This window comes from Falco biarmicus, chromosome 7 (assembly GCF_023638135.1).
Source record: "Falco biarmicus isolate bFalBia1 chromosome 7, bFalBia1.pri, whole genome shotgun sequence".
NCBI classification, from domain to species: domain Eukaryota; kingdom Metazoa; phylum Chordata; class Aves; order Falconiformes; family Falconidae; genus Falco; species Falco biarmicus.
The window spans coordinates 44,150,250-44,175,882 of NC_079294.1; the positions used below are offsets into that span (position 1 = coordinate 44,150,250).

The window sequence follows — 25,633 nt, forward strand, 5'->3', positions numbered from 1 at the left end:
TTATTTGTGAAATTGGAATGGATGTACCGTTTTGATTTGCTGCATAAAAAGGTTCTATGCTATAAATGGGTCTGGCCAGACACTAAGATCCTTAGCATGTATTTTTATAAACTGTTGAACTTCAGCCTTGCTGAATAAAACTGTATTTTTCCTGCTCTCATTGGTGAGGCCAGGTCTTCACTTGCATCGTTTCTTCTTAATCCTAGTTTAGGCAAAGACTAAAGTAATTTGACTAATGGATTTTTTTATTTTTTTTTTTTGCTTGGAAAGTAAGGTGATTGGAGTCTCAGAAGTTCAGTGATTTTTGACCAGAAATTACATGCTTTGACATACAGAGCTGGAAATCAAGATATGGAAAAAATAGGGAAAACAGGTAAATTTGTTTATTAGGTACAACATGGTAAATAATGTATAAATTTGTTCAGGATATGAACCTATATAGCTTTCGTATATGTCCTTGAACTGCTGAAATAACTCACTGTTGGCTTCATTCAGTTTAGTTTTGGCTTTAAGACCTACCTTTGTTATTATTTGGCCACTTGAGCTTGTTGAGCTTTTGAAGCAGCAGGATTAGAAGAGAGGGCTATCAAATCTTTTGGCAAATCTGTTCTAGAATTTCATATGTATGTCTACACTTAGCACTCTGCTTTCAGCGTTGTAACATTTCTGACGCTTTAAAATACTGGACATAGGTAGACAGTTTCTGTCTTCCTTTGTCTGAAAGGCTTGTGTCGCTCTTCAGTGACATTTCCATAGCACTGCAGTTTATACAGTCTAAAATTTGGTCTGTAACTCGCCTGATTTGTACCACTCAGGTAAGTTAAAGGATAACATGGCCTCCTATTCAGTGAAACCAGTCAGGAATCGTTAGTACAGAAATTATTACTATGGTACTTTATGGGATAGTTCCTCCAAATTTGAAACCTGATTGTCTCCCTGGTTGTTTTGGTGAACCGTCGTTTTTTCTTGTTGAGGAGAGGTGGTTGACCTGTCAGTCTAGAGAACCCTGTTTCTTTTTATCTCATTACTTTCTCTTTGATCTGTATAGGAGTTAAAACCTCTTGGCAGAACTCTCACAAGATTCACGGGAACATACAAGCCTCCCTAGAGCATTATGGTGCACTCCATAGAGAAAGATTAATTTGTAAAAGTAATCATATAAATTACAAGATTTAAGTGTAAGAATTGTGTTGGGGGTGTGTGTGTGTGAAGAATAGAGATGTAATCACACCCAGGGGCTGAAAAAAAAGTTACTCAGGGAAACTATTTCACTAAACTGAAAAACTGTTGGAGTATTTGCTTTTGAAGTATTTCTCAAAAAGCCCAGCTGAATGCCAGTTGGCACTGTGTCTTCCCTCCCCTCTTGTCTGTACATTCTTCTGCAGCCCTTATGATAGAGCAGTGGCATTCCTTCCAGTACTGCACTAAGTGGGATGACAAACCACACCTAACAGTTGTGCCTTGGGGAGAGGATGAAAGAGAAAAGAAACAGCTTTCTGGGTGCTGTGTTTTGTAAACTTTCTGGTCAGAAATGTGTGTCTTGCTCTTGCAAGGGAACGTGTGTAATTGTCTGTAGCGCTTGGTGGAAGTTAATTCCTCATTCTCAGACCAGCCCTGATGAGTCTGGGAAGTGAATTTTGACCTTCATTCTTTGCCCAAGATTTTAGGCTCTTCCGTGTATGGAGGGTTCATGCCATTGCACGCTCAGGATAAAGTCTTGGAGCTCAAGGGGTCTTGGTATTCTGATGAAGGAGCAAGAAGAAACAGCAATAAATGGTTTTAACGTGCTCACGGTATTCAGTACAGAGGAGACATGCTCAGAACCCTGTGATCTAGTCTAGGGAAACACTTGAAGTAAGCAGTAACCTTGAGTTCCTGTGAGACCTGGTGTGTAGGAGGCGTCCTTTCCCACTCTTACTTCACCATGGAGACACCGTGGTGCATCTGGCTTTGTTCCCAACTTTGTTGAAACTTAGGGTCTCCCAGGTGCTGCTTGCTGACCTTGGTCAATCTTGTTAATGCTGGTTCTTTGCTGGCATGTACCAGACTGGTGTGTGATGCGAGGTGTACAGTTCATGGAGCTGTATTGTTCCTGCATTGAACTCTGCATCAGAAATATTTTGTCCTTCCTAAGTTCTAAATAAATAAATAGATTTGCTAATTACTTTTAAAAATCATACTTATGTGATCCATGCTATTGCTTTACAGGTGCATTTGCAAAACCAAGTAACTTTGAAGTTAATGCATGACAGATTGTTTACTGTCTTGGGTTTTTTTAAATCCAGTTTTAATGATACAAAAATCTATACACAAGCTTTTTCTTACCAGTGTTCTGCTTCAGGTGACGTAGTCAGCCCAGCCTTCATCAGCTGCATGGTGTCTGAATGCAGCTTGATTATTTATATAAAAATGGAGTGGTCCAGTGCTGTGGTAGAAGAGGGGTAGTTGCTTTTTTTCTGCTGGCTCTTTGTCAACCTGGGAAGATTTTAAACAGACCCTGTATAAGTTGCAATGGAATTTGTTAGAATTACTAAAGAGGTAATGAGAAGTATTAGGTAATTGATGGTGGTGATTAGCATTTGGCTGAAATACCAGTGGCATCTTAAACTGTGGTTTTATAGTGTTGTCAGTGTTGTTTTCCTGAATGGCATAGCAAAATTAATGATGAAAGGACAGTTTCTTTCCTTCCTCTTTGGGATGAGGGTCATGACCTAGGGTAGCAGAGAAGAAGAAATTATGCTTGTAGGCGTAGTGGTTGCCTTGGGACTGATGATTTTAAGATTTCATTTTCTCCTACTTACTATACTTATGTTTGCTTCTCTCCCTGCTGTGCCTGCAGAGATGAGGTTAAAGCCCTAAATCCTGACAGTCAGTGGGGTCCCTGTCTCTTCAAGTCAGAGATTCTACACGAGGTTGTCTTCAGCAGTCCCAAATTCTTCGGGATGCTATGCCAGTAAGTGGTCAGGGGAAGCACAAGTTATGGGAATGTGATTTGGACCAAAGCAGCATTTGTCCTGTATGTATAATTTGGAGAGTCCCCTTCCTAAGGGGTTGAAAGGATATTTTGACTAATGAGCACAGAGGATGGGTACAGAATGGAGTTAAAGAATATTAAGTGAGATTTCTCATCCACTATGGGGTCTTGGACTCACAACAGATACTTTATGTTGAATATCATTCTACGTTGAAACAGCTACTACAGACATAATTGATCTAGATACGTTATGACAAGTGCAGAACTATTTCCCCTGCCTGTCATTAAATATCAGTAGTCTGAAATTTCACAGTCAGGTGCTTTATCTTGGTAACTCGGTGGTCAAAAGGTGTCCCTTCCATGCAACACCTCCCAAAGTGTCCCTTCCATTAAATTAAAAAAGACCAATTGCAAGGACCTGCACATGAGTTGGGGCAACCCCCAGTATCATTACAGGCTGGAGAATGGGTTGAGATCAGTCCTGAGCAGAGGGACTTGGGGCTGCTGGTGAACAAAAAACTCAACATGGCCTGAAAGTATGCACTTGCAGCCCAGAAAGCCAACCATATCCTGGGCTGCATCAAAAGAAGTGTGGCCAGCAGGTCAAGGGGGGTGATTCTCCCCCTCTACTCTGCTCTCATAATACCGCATGTGGAGCACTGCTTTCAGCTCTGGGGCCCCCAACATAAAAAAGACATGGACCTGTTGGAACAACTCCAGAGGAGGGCCGTGAAGATGATCAGAGGGCTGGAGCACCTCTCCTATGAAGGCAGGTTGAGAGAGTTGGGGTTGTTCAGCCTGGAGAAGAGAAGACTTTGGGTAGACCTTACAGCACCTGCCAGTACCTAAAGGGAGCTTATAATAAAGATGGGGAGAGACTATTTACAAGGGCCTGTAGCAACAGGACAAGGGGTAATGGCTTTAAACTAAAACAGAGTAGATTTAAAGTGCCTTACTGTGAGGTTGTTGAGGCGCTGGCACAGGTTGCCCAGAGCAGCTGTGGATGCCCCATCCCTGGAAGTGCTCAGGGCCAGGCTGGATGGGGCTTGGAGCAACCTGGTCTAGTGGAAGGTGTCCTTGCCCATGGCAGGGGGGTGGAACTAGATGATCTTTAAGGTTCCTTCCAACCCAAACCATTCTATGATTCTAAAAGAAGCAGCTGGCAACAGACTAGGAGAGATGAAAATGGGGTTCCTGGAGACGTTTTTCATTCTTTTGGTCTCTTTAAAAAAAAAAAGAAAACAAAGTTTATTTTCCTTATAGTTAGCTGTGTCTCAGTAAAATTTAGTAGTTTGGAAAATGTTGTCGTTAGTGACTTAGGAGTGTGTCATTTCCCAAATTTGCAGGAATCAGTCTCACTGAATTTCACTAAGGCTCCATCAGGTAGCAAAACAGAAATAGTTTTGTAATCTTAATACAAATATTGCAGTTTAAATCTTACCACAGAATATGACATGGTTAAATAAGTATGTTTAGACGTTATTTGGGGGATCTGGCATTTACCTGAAATGACAGTGGTTCAGAGTGAAGTCTCAATTCAGATCTTACATCTTTCCAGTGAGTGCCTTAGAAGTTAAGGTTATTGAATGCTACAGAGTGTTTTCTTAAATCTCATCTTTTAGAGTTGTTCATAAATTGTTATAAATTGGAGCAGGGATATGAACCCATGCCTTTTTTTCCCTGGATTCATTTATTACTGAACTACAAAGATCATGTTTGTTTCTTTGTTTCTAACTCAATGAATATGTGACAATTTATACAAATAAAGAAAACTCCAGAAAAAGAAATGAAATGCAGAATACCTAGGAGTTCTCAGCAGCCCTCTTATTGAGGTATTTCCCTGGCTGTTGTTCTCTGAGCTGGAGCCAGCTGATGTGCCTCCTGCATCTTTGTTTCTCAGCCTCTTAGTTTGTTCAGGGAATTTATTATTTCCCTTAATGTTCAGTGGATGGGTAATGTGTACAATAAACTAAAAAAATAAAATTAAATTAAAAAAATGCAATGCTCCTTTTTCACAGGGATGTGATTTTAATCTTAGGATCACTTCTGCTTGTCCTGATATAGAATTCAGAAGACAAAACATTGCAATTTCTGATCATGCTTTACCCAGGACAATTGTCTCAATTGCTTCTAGCTTCTGATCTTCAAAGATACGTGTGTTAATCCCATTGAACATCATCAAGTCTAGCATGTCCTTAATTATTTGGCAGATTAGAATTGTAGAACGTGAGTCATGAAATTACAGGTACAGTTGTCCCCTCTTTTGCGTGGCACATCCCTTTACTCAGTGGCAAGATGACTGCAATGGGTAATTTTTTTTGTGCTGAGTTGGTTTAGTCACTAGATGACATCTTCAGTGTGGTTCTGTGTGACTGCAGAAATCCTTGTGTTGTTAGCACACAGGAGGCTATGCAGGAAGCAGGGAAAGGGTGATAGGATTTTGATGGAAGTGCCGATACAGATTAAGCAGAAAGTATGGCAGAATAAATCTTAATGGTTTAAATTTCCTGAGGTTTTGTCATTTTGATAGTAATTTTGCAAATAAATAGGTTTTTTCAAATTGTGTGAGATTTTTTCTTTAACAGTAACAAACATACTGGGAAAAGATTACAAAAATGGCCCTTGCTGTGCAGGTTTTCAGCAAGTATGGATATAAGTAGCTGCATAAGGTGTGTAATGCATTTGTTTGAAGGCACAGCAAAATACTTTTCTGTAAATGTCAGCTGAATGCACAGCTTGCAAATAATATTACCTCTGTTAAAAAAAAATCTTTCATTATTAAGAGATATTCCTTAACTATATCCAGTCAAAGTTTCAGGTTTCATGTTTTACTATGACTTTACGGAAAAAGTGGTGTTAGTAATTTTGTAAATATGGAAAGTGTATGTTCCTTTTATCCCTGCAAAATAAGAAAGTGTGCCAGACTTCAAAGGGAAAACACAGTTTAGTGAAAACGGGAAAATACATGCAGCAAAATTCAATAATGTGACAGGAATTTAAGTAAAAGACAAAGCAGTTGAATACTTAAATTTTATCCTTTATATACAAGAACACTAGAATCTGAAATCTCTTTAACTATTAGCAATTGGTTCCTTTCAACAGAGTTGGAGTTAACTGAGTTCTAGGAAAGCCCCATCTGTGTATCAGTTTATAACCTTAAATTATATGCTGACCTGGCAGTACAGTGATGTGAGAAAAGTCATAAATTTGACCTTTGTGCATATCATGTTTCCTAACGCAAGCACCGTATCTTTATTCTTTGTAGTATAGATTTTGGTATGCTACTATGTATTTGCCTTGGAATAAAGCATGTTTGATATGTATATGCAATTGTTCTTAATAGTGGTGTATATTAAAACCAGAAAAGGCAAGAAAGGAGATTTAACTTAATTTAGTGTATTTATATACACTTAATTGTCATGTTTTATAAATTTCATTCAAAGGTAAGTGATCTTACTGATAGCTGAATGCCAAGCTAAACTGCAACAGCTCCATTGTTGAAAAGTACACACAAAAAACAAACTGTGACTTGAAAAGTAAACTTCCAGAGGATTATACAAGAAAGTTTACTTACACATCAAGTATCTTAGTTGTAATTGTTCTGGCAGTTGATGTACATAAAATGAACAAAGTGGCTTGGCCCAGTATTACATTAACAGTTGAATAAATTAATGTGTTCTCCATTGTTTATTTTACCTCCTAAAGTGTGAAAAAATTGCACCTTTGAACAGTAAACTCTATTGCCATAACCATCTGTTTGCAGTTTCATTACAAACTCCTACCAGAATAACCCTCACTTTGAAGAGAAAATTGATATGGGTTGTAAAAATTAGTCTATGACCTTTGGTTTTATGTCTCTTGAGGTATCCCTGGTGTGGTCTCCACTGGTATACATTACAGTTTCTTCAAGAAGTACCTTTATGCCTTCCAGCTAATTTCAAATAAGAAGTCAAGTCCATGTCTTACAGAGTTTGCTGTCACACAGAGCTGAGCACCTCTGCCTCTTGTTCAAGATCCTTGTACATAAAATTAGTGTAGTGGACAACTTTGTCCTGCCCTGCCCAGAACTGTGGTGTCAGCTGGAGCTGGCATGTTGTTCTTTAGCATATAGAACGATTTGTCCCCATGAACTTTGCTCACTTAGTCGTACTTCTGAAATTGTTAATACTATCAATTAAAGCCAATTAGCAGCAGTGGTATTTGTGCTTCAGACAGAATGTGCATTTTTAATATTGTTGAAAAGTCATCAGCTTGTGTAATTTTGGATGCAGATTCCACAAAGGCACTAAAACCAATCATTTCTAACTGAAACATTTGAATATGGGTAAGTTAAAAACTGAAAATGTCATTATTTGTAATCATGATGCTTTTAAAATAAATATTCTGGATAGTTTAGTAATGAAATCTTACAAGCTTTGTTTAAAAAACAAACACTCCCCTCCCCTTCCTCTTGAGCTTAAACAGTGGCTTGTTTAAAAAAACAGTAAAATTCCATAACACTTACATTCTTTTGAAGTAGTTCTTCAACATCAGCAAGTAATTCTGCAAATTGCTTTTGAAGATGAGGCTTCATTTACTCCAGCGTGTGCAGTCTGATGGAGTGGATTAGCGGGTGTGGACTGAAATTGTAATTTAGGCTGTTTTTGTGTGTTTGTGTCTTTCTGTAGAATGCTCCTTATCAGGTACATCTCTGTCTTCTTGGAGTCATTTTGAATAGACCAAGGCTGTTCTGTTTAATAGTCATCGGTGCAAACTTGGTATGTATGTAATGGCGTTACATTCACGTTGACTACTAAAAATCAAATTTTTCATCAGGTTTTATTGTAGAGCACTTTTTTTTTTTTTTTCTTTTTTTCCCCACATCAGTTCCCAGAACCAGCTTGCTGTGTAGTTACAGGAATCTCAGGGATGGGGTAGGGGTAGAGCGGTGATATGCAGCTGGGGTAGAAAAAGGGCAGCCTGGCTTTCCATCGACTTACACTGTTATAGGACTGCACACCAGTACTGAGTGAGTTTTAAGACCAACACTTTGCATTTAAATTAGTAGTTATGTAATATGATAGCCAAGGATAAGACAGTTCCCTAATACTGATGTATGAGCTCAGAAGAAAAGAAAGAAAAAAGGGCCAGGCACTCAACTAATGCAAATTAGAATGATTTTATTGATTTTATTATTGTTTTTTAATTGAGTTGCATGGTTTTATGCCAGCTGAAAGTGCTTCCTTTCATTATGAAAGATATGTAATACTTTCTGTGAAATCCGTAATTACATAAAAATAAGACAGCTTTTGCCCTGGTTACCACAAATCAAACCTTTAAAGTAGACAAAACCCCTTTGGTAATTCATTATTTCAAACGGATTTCATATGCAAAATAGTCTGTTCAGGACAGGGTTTTTCTTTTAGATGAAAAAGTTGAATATTAATTGCCCTTGAATTTTTAACTGTTCCTTTGCCCTGGTTTTTTGTGCTTCAAGAAGATTTTTAAGTACAGCATGGCAGCTCTCTAGCGTGTGTAAACAAAAACCAGCCACTAACTTAGTAATACAATAAAAATATTAAACAGGAGGCAATGGAACTTTTAAAGTGTATAGAACAGGTATTTTACTTTATTCTTATCTGGAAAACTTCACAAGTCCAAACTTGCTTTAGCTGTCTTTCTCTGTTCTTCATACAGGTTTAACAGTATAATGTTAATTATTAATGCTTTATTTCCTAAAAAAAATCCCGAACTATGGATTTTTTTGGGTCAAACCTGGTGGTTTATTTACATAATTTTTGTATGTGGCAAAGTGCTGAAAATACTGTGAAAAATATTCAGACAGTGTAAGGTAATTTGGCCACTAATTGTACAATGGGAAGGTGAAAAGTGTAAAGTGTTCAGTCTTGAGTTTGTCCTGGCAGTACAGCTTCTGTGGGCACATCACTGTGGATGCTGGAAACATTATGTATCGATTATATATAACAAAGAGTTATAGCATTAATAATTCAGCTGGCAAGCAATGGTTTATATTAGATTATAAATCCTCATATGTTTCCACTGGAAACTGCTACAGATGTGACATCAGATTCCATTAAACTGAAAAAAGAAATGTAACAAGGAAATCTCAACTGATAGGAGCACTTCTGCTCTAGTGGGTGGAGAAAGGAAGGGAAAGGTTCATTTACAGAGGGATGAGGGTGTAACTTTTAGCATCGAGTATCTCCTGCCTTGCTGCATTTACCATAGGGGAAGTCCACTCTGTTTAGCCCAAGAACCGTGACTCAAGGGGAAGCAGCAGCTAATGCACATCTTCAGGGCATATTTTCCCATTGTAGGAGTGTAAATTTCATAAACCAAACAGTACTGAATTATTGAGTTGTTTTTACTGTGAATTTACCTGTTGGCAGCTTTTATTGGTCATAAAAAGGTGAATATGACTGAAAAGCATTTAGCTAAGACCACTTAAGTAAATAAATGTGGCTGGAGGCTGCAGGAGGTGGCTGCATTGGTGCAGGTTTTTGTCTGTCTTCATGAGTCAGTTACTTGATTCCCCAAGCATGCTGCTCTTTTGGATTAATCTGAGAAAAATCCATCTAATAAAGTGACAAGTTTGATGTTTTCTTGCCATGCGGTTCTGGGCAACAAGTAGACATCTCAACAATAGAATGCATAGTGCATCTCCAGATAGAGGCATTGCTGTGCATGTCGTTATTAAACTGTGTAGATAAATTTATAGATTGGTTGAATGTGAAAGTGAGTGCAATAGAAAAACAAAATTGACATGTGTTTTGAAAGAAAAACATACCCTCATAGCTTATAAAAATTCTTTTGAGGACAGAAAAAAGGAAAATCTGATTATTCCTCTAGGAAGTTTTACTGCCATTTTACATGTAAATCATTAAACAGGGACCACACACTTGTTTGGCTTTGCTGACTCTGGTTTAAGACCGTTATTTGCCAATTAATTCTCTTATCTGTTTTTCTTTACCTATAGTGTTATTATTTTATTGCATGAAGAATGGTCATAATCCCTTTGCGTTAAGGACATTAATTGTTTTATTTTCTTAGGAGTGTGAAAAAAGAGTAAAGGGAGCAATGAGGACAGAGTTATTTTTATGTTATAATTGCTTCAGCTTCTCAAGTTTGCTTTTTTTCACAATCATGGAACATGTACTTCTTGGATGACTGCTTTAAACCCAGTCCAACTGGTAGAGGCTAGGGGATCATGCCTGTTGTTTGTCATTTTAACCCTCATAACTTGTGCCTGTAGCTTATCTATACCATAATGTATTTGTTGTCTTTCCTTAACTGCCTCAGCTTGTTTACACCAACTTTTGTCTGGACTCTTAACTGAATTGTAAGATCATTGAACAGGAACTGTTCCCACTACATATGTTTAGTGCCTATCACAATGGGTCACCAAACGTCATGCTGTCTCTCCTGTAATGTAAACAGTAAGAAGTTAATCATTGTCACGGACAGATTTTTTTTTTTCTCTCTCTTAGTGGCATATGTGAAGTTAGTTTGCTTATTTTGGACATATGTCTTCAGCATGTTAAGTGATTTGCCTGCAGGACCTGCTACCAGTCTCCTCAAAAATCCATAATACACAGTATGAACCCTCTTTCGGAGGTGGCTTTGGTGTGACTTTACCGTTCTTGGCTGTTTGGCTTTGTCTGTCCAAGCAGAAGTTTTCTGTTGATAAAATGGGAGATGACACAGGACAGTGTCTTTAATTTGGTTGTTTTTTGTAATACTTAAATAAAGCAAATAAGATAGGAGAACCTTTCAGTAAATTTTGGGTAAAGGTAATTTCTGCTTCAGGCGCGTGTTGTTGGTCCAGAGCTTATTACAAGAAGTCATGTAAATCGGTGCAAATCCAGTGTAAATTTTGATTTGTTGAATGGTCTGAACTCCCAACAGAGTAACTACAGGAAATCTGTGGCTGTAAACCTGTGTATTGACGATTTATTTTAGACACCCTGGTCTGATGGTGTGAAACAATCGTTATGTAGAGATAAAGGAAGCATTTAAAGAGGTTTTGTGAGTGTTCTTGTATGTGTTACACTAACATGTTTTCCGTTTACTCTTCAGAATAAAACTTATTAAAATGTAAGAAGTATAAATCTTTAATTACATGTATTTAAAACATATATGTAATACAGCTTGCATGTAGGTGTTTCAGAAGCTATTTGTTAATTGTTTTATGCATAAAACAAGCAAGGAAAACTACTGGTTCCTTGAAAAGAGACAGATCAGCGCTCAGATAAACCTTAGCCTTGGTCCTCAGGTAGCCAGCTATGACATGGTGCTTCTATATTATGAGAAATTGTGAATAACTGTTTCACATTCACCATCTCCATGTCATTCATAATTTTACAGACTTCTGCTATGTCAGCCCTTAGTGTGGCACTGTCCTGAGGTGACACACTACTATTAGCAGCATGGCAGGCCTACTGCACCACTATCCCTTTCTCTTCCTCATCTCAAAACTCTTTGGCTGTTTTTCCAATTTTTTTCCAATTTTTTAAATTTTTTTTTCCAAAAAACATTGGAAAGGTGCAGGTCTGCTTGTTTGTAACTGGGGCACCACAGCTTTAATTCACTTCTATCATTTACAAACATACCCCATTCTTTGGGAGGGGTCCTTGAGGGAAGGCTTGCTCTCTAAAACAATGTTTAAAAACTTATTCCCACCATTGGAAAAGCTGAATCTACTGAGGAATTGTTGTGAATCCCAGGAGGGCTGTGTTGGTTGGTTTGGGCCGTGTTTTTTTTGAAGGCCCAGGGTGGTATCAGTGTAACACCGAGCTGAGTGTTGGTGGGTGTGGAGACACTTTTACCTGATGTATGAGCTGGTTCAGGAGCTTCTCAGGTGGCAGACCGTATCTGGGTGCTGCCCTCAGGGAAAAAAGGAAGGCATTCAAGCTCTCCCAAATGAAGAGTAGAGGGAAACTCCCAGGTGACTTGAGTCACATCATGTCCAAGGTCTGTCACATGGGGAGCACACCCAGTATCACCATACGATCAGTGCCAGTGGATGTTTCTTCCTACATTATTAGCATAGCATGTCCTTTTTGTCTTTTATATTGGCTAGCTTGGGCTAAGTCTTGAGTGAGTTTCTCTAGGAAGCAGAAATTATCCTTTGCGTAGGTATCCTGACAGAAATTTGACCATGTTGTTCAAACATTATATTGCCTAAGGTAGTGGAGGAAAGCAGAGGACAGCAATATCCCTGGTGCAGTGATTCTAAGGCATTTTAGTCACAGGCGGAGCGTAGGCGGGAAAAAGAACAGTATTTTGATTATAGGCTGCAGACAAGTCCAACTTACCCGTAACAGACAGTGTGAGCAGGCTCCTGCCTGTAATTATGGCAATGAGCAGGTGCAGGACGAGTCTTAGGAAAATGATTCGAAGGATCGAAGCAGGACAGAGAATGTGGAGATCAAGTATGGGTGGCGTCATAAACAGGGCTCTGCTGGTAGGAGTCACATCTGCTGAATTTGCATCCATTGTCAGCAGTTGTCTAGCAGAGAGCTCTTTGCAGCGCGTAGTTGTCCTGGAATCACTTGAACCAAAGGGGTTGAGTTCTCCCTGTGCACACTGTCAAGCTGGTAGCATACTGTTGTAATTCTAAGTTGTCAATGCCATTATCAAGTCAGTGTTACAGACAGGATGCGCAGGACTTGTGACAAACTACTGCACATTCAGATAGTATAGAAAAGGCTGTTTCTGCTTGCTTTTGGGGATTGGGGGAGGACTCTGTTTAATTTGGATGCTTTTTTGAGGGATTATCTTTTGACACCCTTCAGCTGGCTTTTGTTAAAGGCTTGGAAGAGTATTGCCCTATATTTCCTGTGTCCTTAAATTTTCCTTTTACTGTTAGAGACAGGATACTGGGCAAGATGGACATTTCATCTGACCTGATACGTCTTTCTTATGCAATTTGTACTTATGTAAGTAATCTGTCTTGTGTGTCATGTGAAACGAAGCTGTCTCACATACTGCCTCTCCTGGAATACATGTTTATTAATTTACACATACTATATGCACTAGTTCAGCATTGCAACATCAGAGAACCTGAACATTGAGCACAGAACTACAGTGTGATTACTTTATGATTAAAGATTTACCAAATTAAATGTCTGTTATACAAGGTTGTTGCAGTATCAAAACTGCTGTTCTGAACAGATAAATACTAATATAAATACTTTTGACATACTTGTCTTTATAAAACATCACAGGACACATTTCCTATTTGAAGAATAATTCTTTAAATCATTCTCAAATGTAGTAATACACTCCTTTCTCCTTCCCATTGTCAGTGTTTAGATCTCCCAGCAATCAGTTACACTATTTCTCTTGCTTCATTGAGAGATACCTGGATTGTTCCTTATTAGACATTGGAGAATGGAATATTTTATAATAATGCAAATATATAAGTTTATTAAAATGAAGAGTGTTAAGGGTTTGGGAAAGCTTTTGTATTTTACAAAGGTACTTCTCCTTTTTGGGAGTGATGTTGGCCCCTGACACCTTTAATTCTTTCCAACTATCTGTAACTGTGGTGATAAAAGAACATTGTCAAAGGCTAAGATATATTTCGTATGGGACTGCTTAACAGTAATCATGGCTACTTGACTTTTAAAAGTGTGAATTTGATCAGTTCCAACAATTAATATTTTTGTCTTAAAGATAAGATAGAGATATTACATACAGCTTGATATAGTTGGTTAGAAACTGGTTAGAATTAATGTTCTGTAAAGTATGTAAAGCAGCATAAGAACCATTGGTAACTGTTTACATGCTATTAATAATTAGCAACCTTCATACTAGTCTGTTAGGAAAGAACCACGCGTTGGGTACAATAGAAACTCAGTTCTGTACGGTTGGGTTCAAATTACATTTGACTTGGACAATAGGGCGCGAATGGGGCTAATTTGGGTTTCTGCCATTGTAAACAATAAGATGTTGGAATGTTTCATTTATTTATTTATTGATTTATTTGTTTGAACAGGTGCAGGTTGATCATATGAAATATTTTTTATTCAAATATAGTAAAAAAAATACTGTCCAGTCAGAGTGTGTGATGATAACCAATATCTCAAATGAACAGACTCAAATTAATTTCACCTGTGGCTGGTTTTGAGTTTGGATCTTAAACTAATCAAATCATGTTCTAGAGAAAGTGCTTTATGTGCTGTCCAGCCACTTAGAAAACAGAAAATACAGATTTTATCTTCTGATTAGGTTTTTTTTAGGTACTAAGTCCCTTTTACTTTCTGTTAAAAATTATGTGCACGTCTGTGAGGTAGATTCTCTTATTGCTAATGGAGCTCATCCTTGAGAAGAGGTCATTCAAATCTGATGGATCCCATCTGGATGGGGATGATTCTCTGGGGTGTAATTTTCCTCAGCTATTTGAAACCCTTTCGTGATTGCTCCAAAGCAATCAGGTTCTGTAATTTGCAAAATGATGGCAAGAGGAAAGAGCCAAGAAGATTGTTGCTGGGATCATACATCAGGAAGTAGTATCACAGGACTAATAGCCTAAATTAATGCATGGAGAGCCTTGATTCAGGCTTTTTGTCTCCTCCATCAGCTGGACACATACATTTCTCCCAAGTGGACACTCCAACAGGAGAATGGATGATGGTAGCACACCTTTCCATTTGGGGCAGGCAAAGGTTGAAGCTGGGGAAGTGATATGAAGGTACCTGCAGAAGACATTATCCTTGGTCCACAGTTTCCTGGCTCACTCATGTCAAATGGAAAATTGCACAGCAGTGTGCCATTGAGTGGACCGTACACATTTAATACCTTAAATTGTCTTACCACACAGCATAGCTCATGCTATTACATTCAAGTGTTCCAGCTGTGTGTCATAGTCCTTTCAAAGTTGTTCCTCTATCTCACCAGGTGGAACAGATTGGATGCACACTCAGCTTGATAAAAAATGGCTTTAATATTTCAAGTTCACACTGCAGATTTGCTGCCATTATTTCTCTTTCAACTTTATATTGCATTTAAACAATGTCAGGGCTCCTCTTTTAATGTACACGTTTGATTCCTGTCAATGCTAACAGAAAGTATGTGCAGACACCAATGGAAGAGTAGACTAGAGTTTCTTTTGAGGCGAACAACTGTTATAATTAAGAGTTGTGGGAATGAAGGAGAACCCAGCTAGCAAGCAAGTAGTCACTCTTCCAAAAGCTTGGTAAACTCATAAAGCTCAGGAGCTTAATCTCTGAACCAGAGTGCTTGTTACCTAATCCCCACCAGCTGTTGTGTACTTGGTAGCCATGACATCTGTAATAGAGCTGAAGAGCCCGTCTATATTGGTTGGCACCTTTACCCACCAACTGAACTTGATTCTTCTTTCATTCCTCACATTGACCTGCTTTAAATGATTAACCAATTGCTTAGGGTTTGATCATCCATTTAACCATACTTTATAATAGAGAGCTTGTGCTCCTTTTCACATTAAGCCTATTTTAGGTATGTGGGTTTTCAGCAGGTCTAGTTTTTGCCTTGCTGATAAGAGAAAGGTATCAACCAAAAGAATTTCATCTGGTGGCATGCTGATCCCTTATATAGACTTAAAACTGACCTAGGAGTGAAATATCTTGATTTGTATTTCAGATACAAATTCAGATTATTTGTGTAACGTCTCTGTTAACTGCTGTGCATGAATTGGCACAGGTAATTATAGCAAATAGAATATAAATGTAAGCAAGTGCGTACATGTTCATTATAACTGTGAAGAATGCTTGTTTTCAGGGATCAGTTTCAGCTGTGCTGCAGTGGATGTCATTCTTCTTAAGATAGCAGAGGACAGGAGTTGGCCCAACTTGAGAAAATAATGCATTTTATGTCTTCCAGTTCTTAGATGAGTGCTGTGACTTCAAGCCTACTGTTTGTATCCTCACCACCAAAAGCAGTGCAGAATAACAGCTGTTGTGTAGAACGGAGTGCGATCTCTTCGTGTTAGGCGTGTCATGGACAGAACTGCTATTTTGGGCCTTGTAAGGGATTAGAGGGAGGGATGTCTTGTTCCTGGATCCCAAAGGAGTTTAGTTAGGAGGTAAGTGCTGACCAGTCCTCCTAAGTTAAGGCCCTTTCTGGACATGGAAGAATATAGATCTGTGGGTTATTTTACTGGTTAAAACTTAGCAGCTTATAGCTTCCTACCACCTTGATTAGATTGGGCATCTGAAGTTGGTACTGCGGCCAAAATTGGGCCTGAAGACTACCATAGCCTTAAGTTAGCTGTCAGCATAGTATTGTGGATCTAAGATTTTGAACTGTCCTAAGGCAGTTCTCAGCATCTTTAATTCTTACTGTCAAAATCCAGAATAATAGTCTCATAAATACAACCAGCTATACCAAGTTTTTAAAGAAATGCCTGTTTAAATTTCATTAAAGTAATTTTTCACTTGGAACTAATTTTACTGATGGATTTGTTTATTTTTTTCCCCCCAGAATGGCACTAAGAAGTTTTGGGATTTTATGAGGACACACGACAGGTAACAGATGGAATCACATTATTTCCTTTTGTTTTTATGTTGTATTTATTTCATTACTGTATTCTCTTCCATTGGTCAGATCTTGTTGATGTGGAGTCACTTCTTTTTCCTCCAGTTTTCTCTTCAGTTCTCACTTCTTATGTAATACTTGCAAATAGTTCTGTACCATGTTAGACAGAATTAGCAGAAATTTTAAAATCTCCTCATGGATGATTATGTGTTCAGTAGGTTTTGTCTGTGCTTTTATTTTCCAGTGTTAAAATTTTGGCACATGATGTATTGTAAATTTTAATGATTACATAGAAAATGGAACTGAAAGTGTGGATTGTCTGAAATTTTCTTTTTTGAGTGTGAATATATCACCTGAAGGAAAAACACTGCACCCCACATACATAACCCTGTTCTTAGTTGTGCCATTAAATGATCTAGTCCCAGGTATGTGACCATACTCTCTCACCTGTGAATATACAGTCCCAGGTATTGCACTAGTATAAAGACTGTTAAAAAGCAATCTAAAGTTATGGTCATACTGTTTTATTTTTTTCACTGGCAATTACTTGGAATAAGCTAGAGATTCTGTTTTATGTTTGAGTAAATCCTAGTATTACGCTAACTTTTTTAATTTTAATCCTCTTCATCACTACTGTATAAAGATATTTTAGGCAAAGCCAAATTCAAGTAACTTTACAAATGCTGAAACCTTTCAGGCCCTCCATTCCAAACACCAAACCCTCTCCTAAGCACATGAAAAGAAATGGATGGTCAGCAATTTTGTCCTGTCTTTCCAATTGTAATGCTCCTATTAAGGAAGAAAAGCAGTTAACTCCTGACCTCAAAGATCAGTTCATGCAAAATTATAACAAATAGGGTATATATGAAACAGACCCAGTCTTGAGAGTTATTAAATACTTCACATGTCTTTCTTTAAAGTATAAATGTTTAATTTAGTCACTAAAAATTCAGGTACTAGAAGATAAAATAAAAAGCAAAGGTAACAACTTTTCCCTAGAGAAAGCTTTTTCTAAATCTATTAAACGTAAAAAAATAGCAAAACACTTAATGGCAAAAGAAATTGTGACTTGTAACCAGAACCACGTTGAGAGATGTATTCTTCTTGTGCATGACGTAAGTAGGTAAAATCAATTGCATTTTTGGAAATTCTTCTCTGCTGGAGCCCTCTGAATCCTTACAGTGAATCTTTCTGTGTGTAGGTACCTGGGATGGACATAAAGTGATAGCAATGCCTTTTATCAATATAAAGATTACGAAGGTAAAAGTTCTGGGAAAATATTGGATAGATTAAAATGCCTGTACTGCTTGAGAATGAGACAGAAAAGGCAGTGATACTTCGATACTGAACTTCACACTTGCTTTTGGAATTTGCCTGGAAGACGGTTCTGTCTTTGCACTTTCTCTATCCATATGAGCATGTGCCTGAATTTATGAGCGCAGATACAAAGGCTGAAATGATAATCGATTGCTGGAAATTTAATACGTGCCGTGTACTTTCAAGCAAGTGAATCCAGCCTCAAGTCACAGTGCTAAGAACATGACTTCCAGACGAATAATTTGTAGTACTATTTTTGTTTAAACTTTAGTTTATAGCTCTGTGATAATGTGTGAATATATGCAACTAACTGAGTGGGGCAAATATTAAAGGATCAGTTTTCCATGAACTTCTCTGGAGCAGTATTTCTGAAGGACTTTTGTGGACATTTTTTAAATAGTTGAGACCATAACTGTATAAAAAAGCTGTGGCCACATGTCATGCCAGTCATCTCTGGTCACATAACATTTGTTAGATTCAGATGTACAACAGCTGCCATCCTAACTTATTAGTGACTACTGTTGAACTGTAGAATCTCTAACACTCTTTCACAAGTAAATTCAATGCAACTTCTGACACCAAAGGTAATAATGTGAAAGTTCTGTATAGGAAATCCACGGGTTTATATAAATCCTATTTGTCATTAAGAAGCCAATTGTTATCAGATAAATTACTCAGGTTCAAAATTCCTTAGAATGCATTCAAGTGCTACATTTTACTGTATTTTAATAGGAAAGCTATGATGCTAGTTATATGGAAAATCACGTTGTCTAGTTGCTGAAGATTATACAGGATTTCACGTTTAGATGGCTTTTAGAGGTCCATTACTCTTAATGAACGATAAAATCTGGAAGAAGAGGAGGGGTTTCTGGACACATGTCCTGTTGGTCAGGATTTCCTAGTGTGTATGTCATCTTCAGGAAGACTGTAGGTGTTTTCCATAATTAAGATCCCTTTTCCGTAATAGTTTTTCAAAACTATTTGAACTTACTTTACATCTGAAAATGCTGTAACACTGTTAAATGCTCCAAGGTTTTTTAATAAGGCTGTTTACCTAAATTGCACATACAGATTGGAATGCCAGATCTGTAAAATACACCTATGTATATATTATCTATTTACATATCATTGATATGTATAATTAATTTAATGATGCTGAATAAATAAACGCAGCTGTGTTAATCATTTAAAACCAGACATTGCACCTAACTCACGTCTTTATCTGTCATCCTCTTTTATCAGCACAAGTAGATGTGTGCTTAAGACTGACTTTTTTGCTGTATGACAGTGAACTGAGAGCTTGTGTGCAAGGTTCTTTTGGGACCCCAGTGTTCTTTCTTATTTCAGATGAAGGTAACATAAGCCGATATTCAATAAATTTGTATGAGAATATGGATTTGATAAAGGAAAATATTTAATAAGAGAAACTTAAGTTATTTTTGTATAAATTTATCCTTTCCAACTGTTCAGATGAACAGGTGATTAAATTATACAAAGACAAAAACATGAGTTTTGACATGCAGTAGTCATTTCATTTGCCTTAAGTGTGAGTCATCTTTTAAAATCTTACTTTATATTGCAGTAGTACAAGATCATTTAACCGTGTGCAAGCTGGCATAACACTAGCACAAGCTGAAAATAACATAATTTTTATTGGATAGTACTTTTTTTTCTTTCTTTCTTTCTTCTTGGTTATTGCAGATCTGGGCTTGAGTCTAGTGTGTGTAGGTCCTGAGCTTTCTTAAGATCAAGACCATTCAGCTAGAGTATCAGTCCTGGAGTCACCTCTGCTTTACATAGTTTGTAAATTATGCTGAACAAATAATTGCTTACTCATGATCCCTCCATGCCATTTAAATAGAAAAATAAAAAAGTTCTGTGCAAAAATATTATTGATGACACTATAAACTGTTACCAAAGCAAACCTTCAAAACCTGGCTGTGAAAAGTCAACTGAGTGTCAGTATAGACAAAAGAAGCAGCATTTCTTACCAAATTTAGGTTTAAATTTTAACAGAAGGAAGACCCAAGACACAAAGACATACCTGTGGAGAGTAATTAAGTCCTGGAATGCTTTGCCCAGAGAGGCTGAGGAACCTCCATCCTCAGAGAAATTCAAATCCTGACTGGACAAGGCTTTGAGAAATCAGACCTAACTTAGAAGTTAGCCTGATTTTGAGCAGGAGGTTGGATCAGATGATCTCCAGAAGTCTCTTACAACTTTAAGGTTTCTGTGATTTTCTAAGTAGATTAAATGCTTAATGAATTTACAGTTCCCATCTGACAACTGTCAACAATTTGTAAATTTGCCAAGATACCAGTCAAGTTATAAGCCATTTTTCTATTGGAAAATAATATTCTTGTCCTGTGGAGATACATTTAAGTTCACCTTTGTTTGAAACATGCAGATGAACATTATCAGAGCTCAATGCAAGGTTTTATGACATTAGAAACAACAGTAAAGACTACTAAAAATGAATGAAGAAATATAAAAATCCTTGATTACCTCTTTTTGGTTATAATTATTGAACAAGTTTATTGAAATGGTGTTTTCGTTACATGATTCTGGCCTGTTGTGTTAAGCAGTGACCCACATCAAAAGATGCTTTCTGCAGTTATTTTATGCACTGCTTGCTTTTCTGATGAAGTTTGCTTTCCCTCTGAATAGTCAGTGGATGTGTTTGCTCATTATTAAACATATCCTTATGAAAATCAAGCAGACTGCAAGTGCTGAAAATTTAAATGCAAGGTGTATTTCAAGATACTTCTTAGACTTGGGTCTATCAGAACTAGTTAGCAATATGTGGTGGTGTGATTTGCAAGGCAAGGAGTTGTTAATTTTTTTTTAAGGTCACTGCTTTAAAAAATAAAAAACTTGATCAGGAGGACATTTTCCATCTGCAAATGTTTGGTGGTTTTCTGTCAGAAATAGAAATGTACCAAATATTATAAAGTAATCATTAATGCCTGTAACAAAAAATTATTCTCTAAAGCCAGGCTCATGTTCCAGTTATATTCTCCCTTGTCCTAATTTTGCTATATTTAGTAGAGTAAGAGTCTGAAATGTAATACTTAAGTTTTACGTTCATCTACTTTATAAAGCAATAGACTAACTTAGTTTCAGGTTTCAGCAACTCCCCTTAAACAGATTCAAGGCTTTTAAAAGACATAATTTGGGAACAGATGAAGGTCAGTGTACAGTCATGTGCTCACTTTTGTACAAGCTTTGAGTAATAATGTTCAAGAACAGGAACGTAACCGTACCTTTTACTAGTTGGCAAGTAAAAGGACACCTTTCCAATTGCATTGTGAATGGATATAAAGCAAAATTATAGCCACTCCTCTATTTAAAAGTATGAAAAATTCACTGTGAAGTACACTACTTTTAAAAGAAAACAAATTTGAGGAGACTGAATTGCATTCAAGTTTATGTGAGTTCCTCTCAAGTCTGAAAATATCATGTGACAGGGAAGAGGCATTTGGACTAAAAAACCGTACAACTGTGCATGTGTTTTGCACCCTTCTTATGCTGTGGTTTTGCCTGCAAAAACATATCACAGTGGCTCAGTAACAGTTCCTGACTTAAAAATTCTTGATAGAAAAAACTTTTCGGTCTTTTCTTATCTTTCTCAAAAAGAGGAGGAAATAATATTCCTGCCTTATGAGATTGGCTTCTTTTAAGTAAAGAGATTAATTTATTTCACATTTAAAACAAATTAATTCCTAATTTAATTTGTTTGCCGAGAAAAGAGGCTTTATCTATGGCAAAGCCAATTGAAAAGTGTAGTTTTCCGTCAGGAGGGAATTTGCAGGGTGAAGGAAACCAAGGCAATCTGCACTTGGGCGTGCTGTCTCCTGCAGGTGCCAGTGCTGGAGGTAAATATAAAAAGGTTCGCAAGGCAAGTTAAAAATGAGCATCGCTCAGCACAGGAAGATGAATATGCTTGAGCAGTCACTCTGTGCTCTGACGTTATGTGGCTGCATGCTGCTTTCTGCACGCTGCCAAAATTGGGGAGCATGGCTGCGCAGTGGGCAGTGCAGAACGTGGTCACCCAAAAGCTGCACCAGGAACCTGCTGCATCCCAGCCCAGGCCAGGAGGGCTGGCCAGGTGGTGGGTCCTTAGAGCCACGCCAGGGGCCTGGAGGAACCAGGGTGGCTATTCTGGCTTGGTGGCTGTAGCAGGCAGCTATGGAGACAGGGTGGAAGTCATGTGCCCTGACCACATTATAGAAGTGGATTAAATTCCTTCTCCTATTTCATATGCCAGATCATTTGGGCTTTATGGAAACTTAATCCTGTATGTATTTTTCTGGTTTATGTCCTAGTGTATTATAAGACACCATGAAATTTAAATCAGATGCTTCCTTTATGCAAGAATTATCACAGAAGCTTTAAAATAGGTAAAACAAAGATTTTTAATATCTTTATAGGTTAAAAAAAAGTTTCTTGGGTGGCATTTGCCTTTTATGTGCAATGATGTGCTGTTGTGCTGTAAACCTTCTCTGTCTTTATAACAGCTCCTGCAGGGTGTCAATGGTGTGGGATTTTCTTGATTATCTTCAAAGATAGTGCAGAAGATATGCACTGGATGCAGTTCAACAAACAACAAAAATGATGAAAAGTTTAGGGAAATTAGAGCTGAGAGAGGGTAATGATGGCTGGGCATGTTCATGCAAAGAATAACACAACTGAGGAGAAGAAATACTATCACAAAAATTTAAAGAAATGTTATGAAGTAGGCTGGTATAATTTAATTTTATCAGTAGTCAATGACAGAACAAGAGATGTGTCTCATGTAGAATGTATTTTTTAAATTAAACACTAAGGAACCATTTTTACCAATAGGCAGTAAGACAAGCTAGGAAGGCATGTTTTGTAGTCACTGTCATTGAAAACACTCGGGTCTAGACTTGGTAACTGTCTATCAAGGATGCTATCTGGATGATGAAAATTTTCCTGGTATTAGAAGGAAAAACCAAAGTAGCCTATTAGTTTTCTTCAGTCCAAGTAATTACACGATTTGTTTGCATATGATATTTGCAAATAAAATTCACTTAATGCTTTTGGTTTTTTGTTTTTCGTTCTTGGGTTCTTTTTAAAGTGAAGACTTGACAGATCCTCTGCTTACATGCCAGGAATTGTGCAGGCATATTTTCTGTCTTTTAAGATGTCTTATTATGCTACCTTAGGATCTGATTTAAATAAAATCATAGCAATAAGGCAAAAATAAATTTATTTGATGCTATAAAGTTATCAGAGAAAAACATAAAATCAAAACCCAAATTTTAAGATTCTCATTTCACCTTTTTAAGTATGTGATATGAAAGCACCATATAGCATATGAGCTCTTCTCTGCTGTATCACTGAAGTAGACTAAAATGGCAATAAAGTGTTTATTGAGGGCATTGCTTCACTGGGAATTTAAATGTTTGCCTAATTTTGAGAATGTAACCCATAAAAATTCTTAAAACTAACAGGTACAGGAGAGTTTTGGCTGATTAGTTATAAATTCCTAAATAAAGGAATCTGGTATCCAGATCAGAGGCATCTTGTCTTTACAACTTCTAGGGATTTCATTTTATAGTATTTGCAGTAATACACAAAATAAGTGAATGTGTTTACTCTCTCACAGTCACTGAAATCAAGTAGAGTCTTCCCTCTGCTTCCAGGTGGTTTTAAAATAAATGAGTTCTCTCTGAAGAGTGCCAAAGGTTTTTACATGGTCTAAAGACAGCAGCATGGTCATGGTCTGCACTTGGGATTGGTAAAAACAATCTTAGGAAAGCTAGAAAACGTTCTATAATTTGAGTTGCCACTATTTTTAGAATTGTATCTGAAAATACCTCTTGGAAAAGAGGGAACTATTGAAATCGTTACTCTAGAAATGGGAAAACTGGGTAAAATGTGAACAACTGCCAGTTTCTCAGTCTATGTTTCTCACTAATAACAGTGAGACTATACTTTTATACTTGGCAAAAGGTTGTGTTATTCACTCCATATTTGGCTTTTGCTAGGCAAGAAGAAAACTTGCTGGTTTGTTCCTTACCTTAACTAGGGCAGAACACTGAGTTTTTTGTTTTGTGAGTTGTCCTCAAAACCTGATATTGTTTTAAAACTTCTGATTTTTGCCATTTTAGAATGGAGTCATACTATGCCTTTTAGATGGATTATTTATTGGTCTTACTATGTGATGGTATTTATAAATGGCAGTTTCACAAATAATTAGGAATTGGAACAAAAGCCCATCAGGCTCTGACATCTGTTGTGCATAATGCCCACAAAGCTTTATTTAATCAAATAAGTTAGCTTAAAACCTGAATTTATTGATTAAAATATTTTGTTGAAAGAATCCCACTGAGATGCAATGTTTCATTTCTAAGGGTATCCTGGGATACCGGCCAAGATATGACACTTCAAGAATGTTATTGAGAGCGACGTGCTTTGATGTCTCATTTATTTTGCAGTTGAATTTACTTTCTATTTTTTTCTTTGTTATATGAAAACAGGGTGCTGGGAGGATTGTTTATTCCAAAGAAATTGTCCTGCATCATATTCTCTGGTTTGGGTACAAATCACTACTTTACAAGGAGATTATATTTTAAAAATGTATGTATATGGATTTGTTAGCACTTCTTAATTCATTCTTCCACAAGTCCGATGATTAACCAAACATATGCTTCCTCCTTTATGGTGTCACGAACAACTTCCTGATGCAGTTCAGTTTACTGAAACCAATCTTCCTTTTGATTTTTTCCACAGTAAAGTTCATTTTTTTTAGGCATACGTGTCCCACCACTTTATTCTGGTTTTACTTAGTATTAAATATTTATGTTATATTGGAGAAAGCATTCAAATTTCATCAGAATACAGAAGTCTTCTAGACTTCTCTAATTATCTTTTGCCAAATCCACTTTATCTGTCATTAGTATGAAAGGCTGAATGTTTTTGTCAGGAGCTTATAGCTTTGCTTTTGTAATAGGTTGCATTTTAAGCAGCCAATTGGATTGGTGTTGGCCTTTGAAAAATGTAAAACGCTTTGAAGGAAGACTTAAATGAACCAGTAAAGACTGTGTAAGCACACACATTTAATCTCAGGACTATCTGCATTATAGTTAAAGCTCTGGGAAACTAAAGGAATTGCAGTGGAGAATAATCAAGGGGTACAGCTTTACTACATGTCTGTTCTGAAAACGAAGGGACTGTTTTCTCTGGCTTAAGATACTAGGTGCTGCTCTGAGAAAAGGAAGATGAGAGCACTTTAGATAGCACGTCAGAAGTTTTCAGGGACATGTCCAGCTGTGAAATGGGTGGTTAATTTGAGTACACAAGTGACATAGTGGTTAGATGCAATTCTTTCTCATGGCCACCACCAATAATTTTGAAATAACTAAAGATGAAGTAGACCTTTCTGAAGGATGAATCCTCCCAAAGAATTACTTTTGATTGTTAGCTCTCAAACAAGTTTGAGGGTTTCTTTTATTATCACTTTAAAATTGAAAGTGCAGTCATTTCGGATTTGAACAAGAAAAGGACACGTACACTAACAAGCTTTAATCCTGATCTGAGGTGTTTTGCAACCATATTTTAAAAAGGCTAGATGGAATTATAGTCTTGACATGGAAAACAGTATGAAAGATTAGTTTTTCAACACTGTATGAACAAAGCAAGCCAAATTTCTATAACTTCAAGAAGAAAAAGAAATTTATATTTTAAAGCTAAACTAATTACAGGACTTCTAAATGATTTATTTCTTTTCTTCCTAACTTTTCTTCTAGTATGATTCGTAAGTTTTGACATTTTCTCCCTTATGAAGTGTAATAGGCA

The 25,633-nt window shown here is 37.2% G+C and overlaps 1 protein-coding gene across 3 annotated transcripts in view; it reads left to right on the top strand.

Annotated features, from left to right (window-relative positions):
* Positions 1–25,633, top strand: part of NUDT14 (nudix hydrolase 14) — a 62,938-nt gene that overhangs the window by 12,651 nt on the left and 24,654 nt on the right. For 2 of the 3 annotated variants that reach the window (XM_056346141.1, XM_056346143.1), the window contains exon 2: positions 16,439–16,482. In XM_056346141.1, the coding sequence (XP_056202116.1) occupies positions 16,439–16,482 (44 nt within the window). Of the gene's footprint in view, positions 1–12,846; positions 12,913–16,438; positions 16,483–25,633 lie in introns of those variants that run through there. The other variant, XM_056346142.1, reaches the window with a different exon arrangement.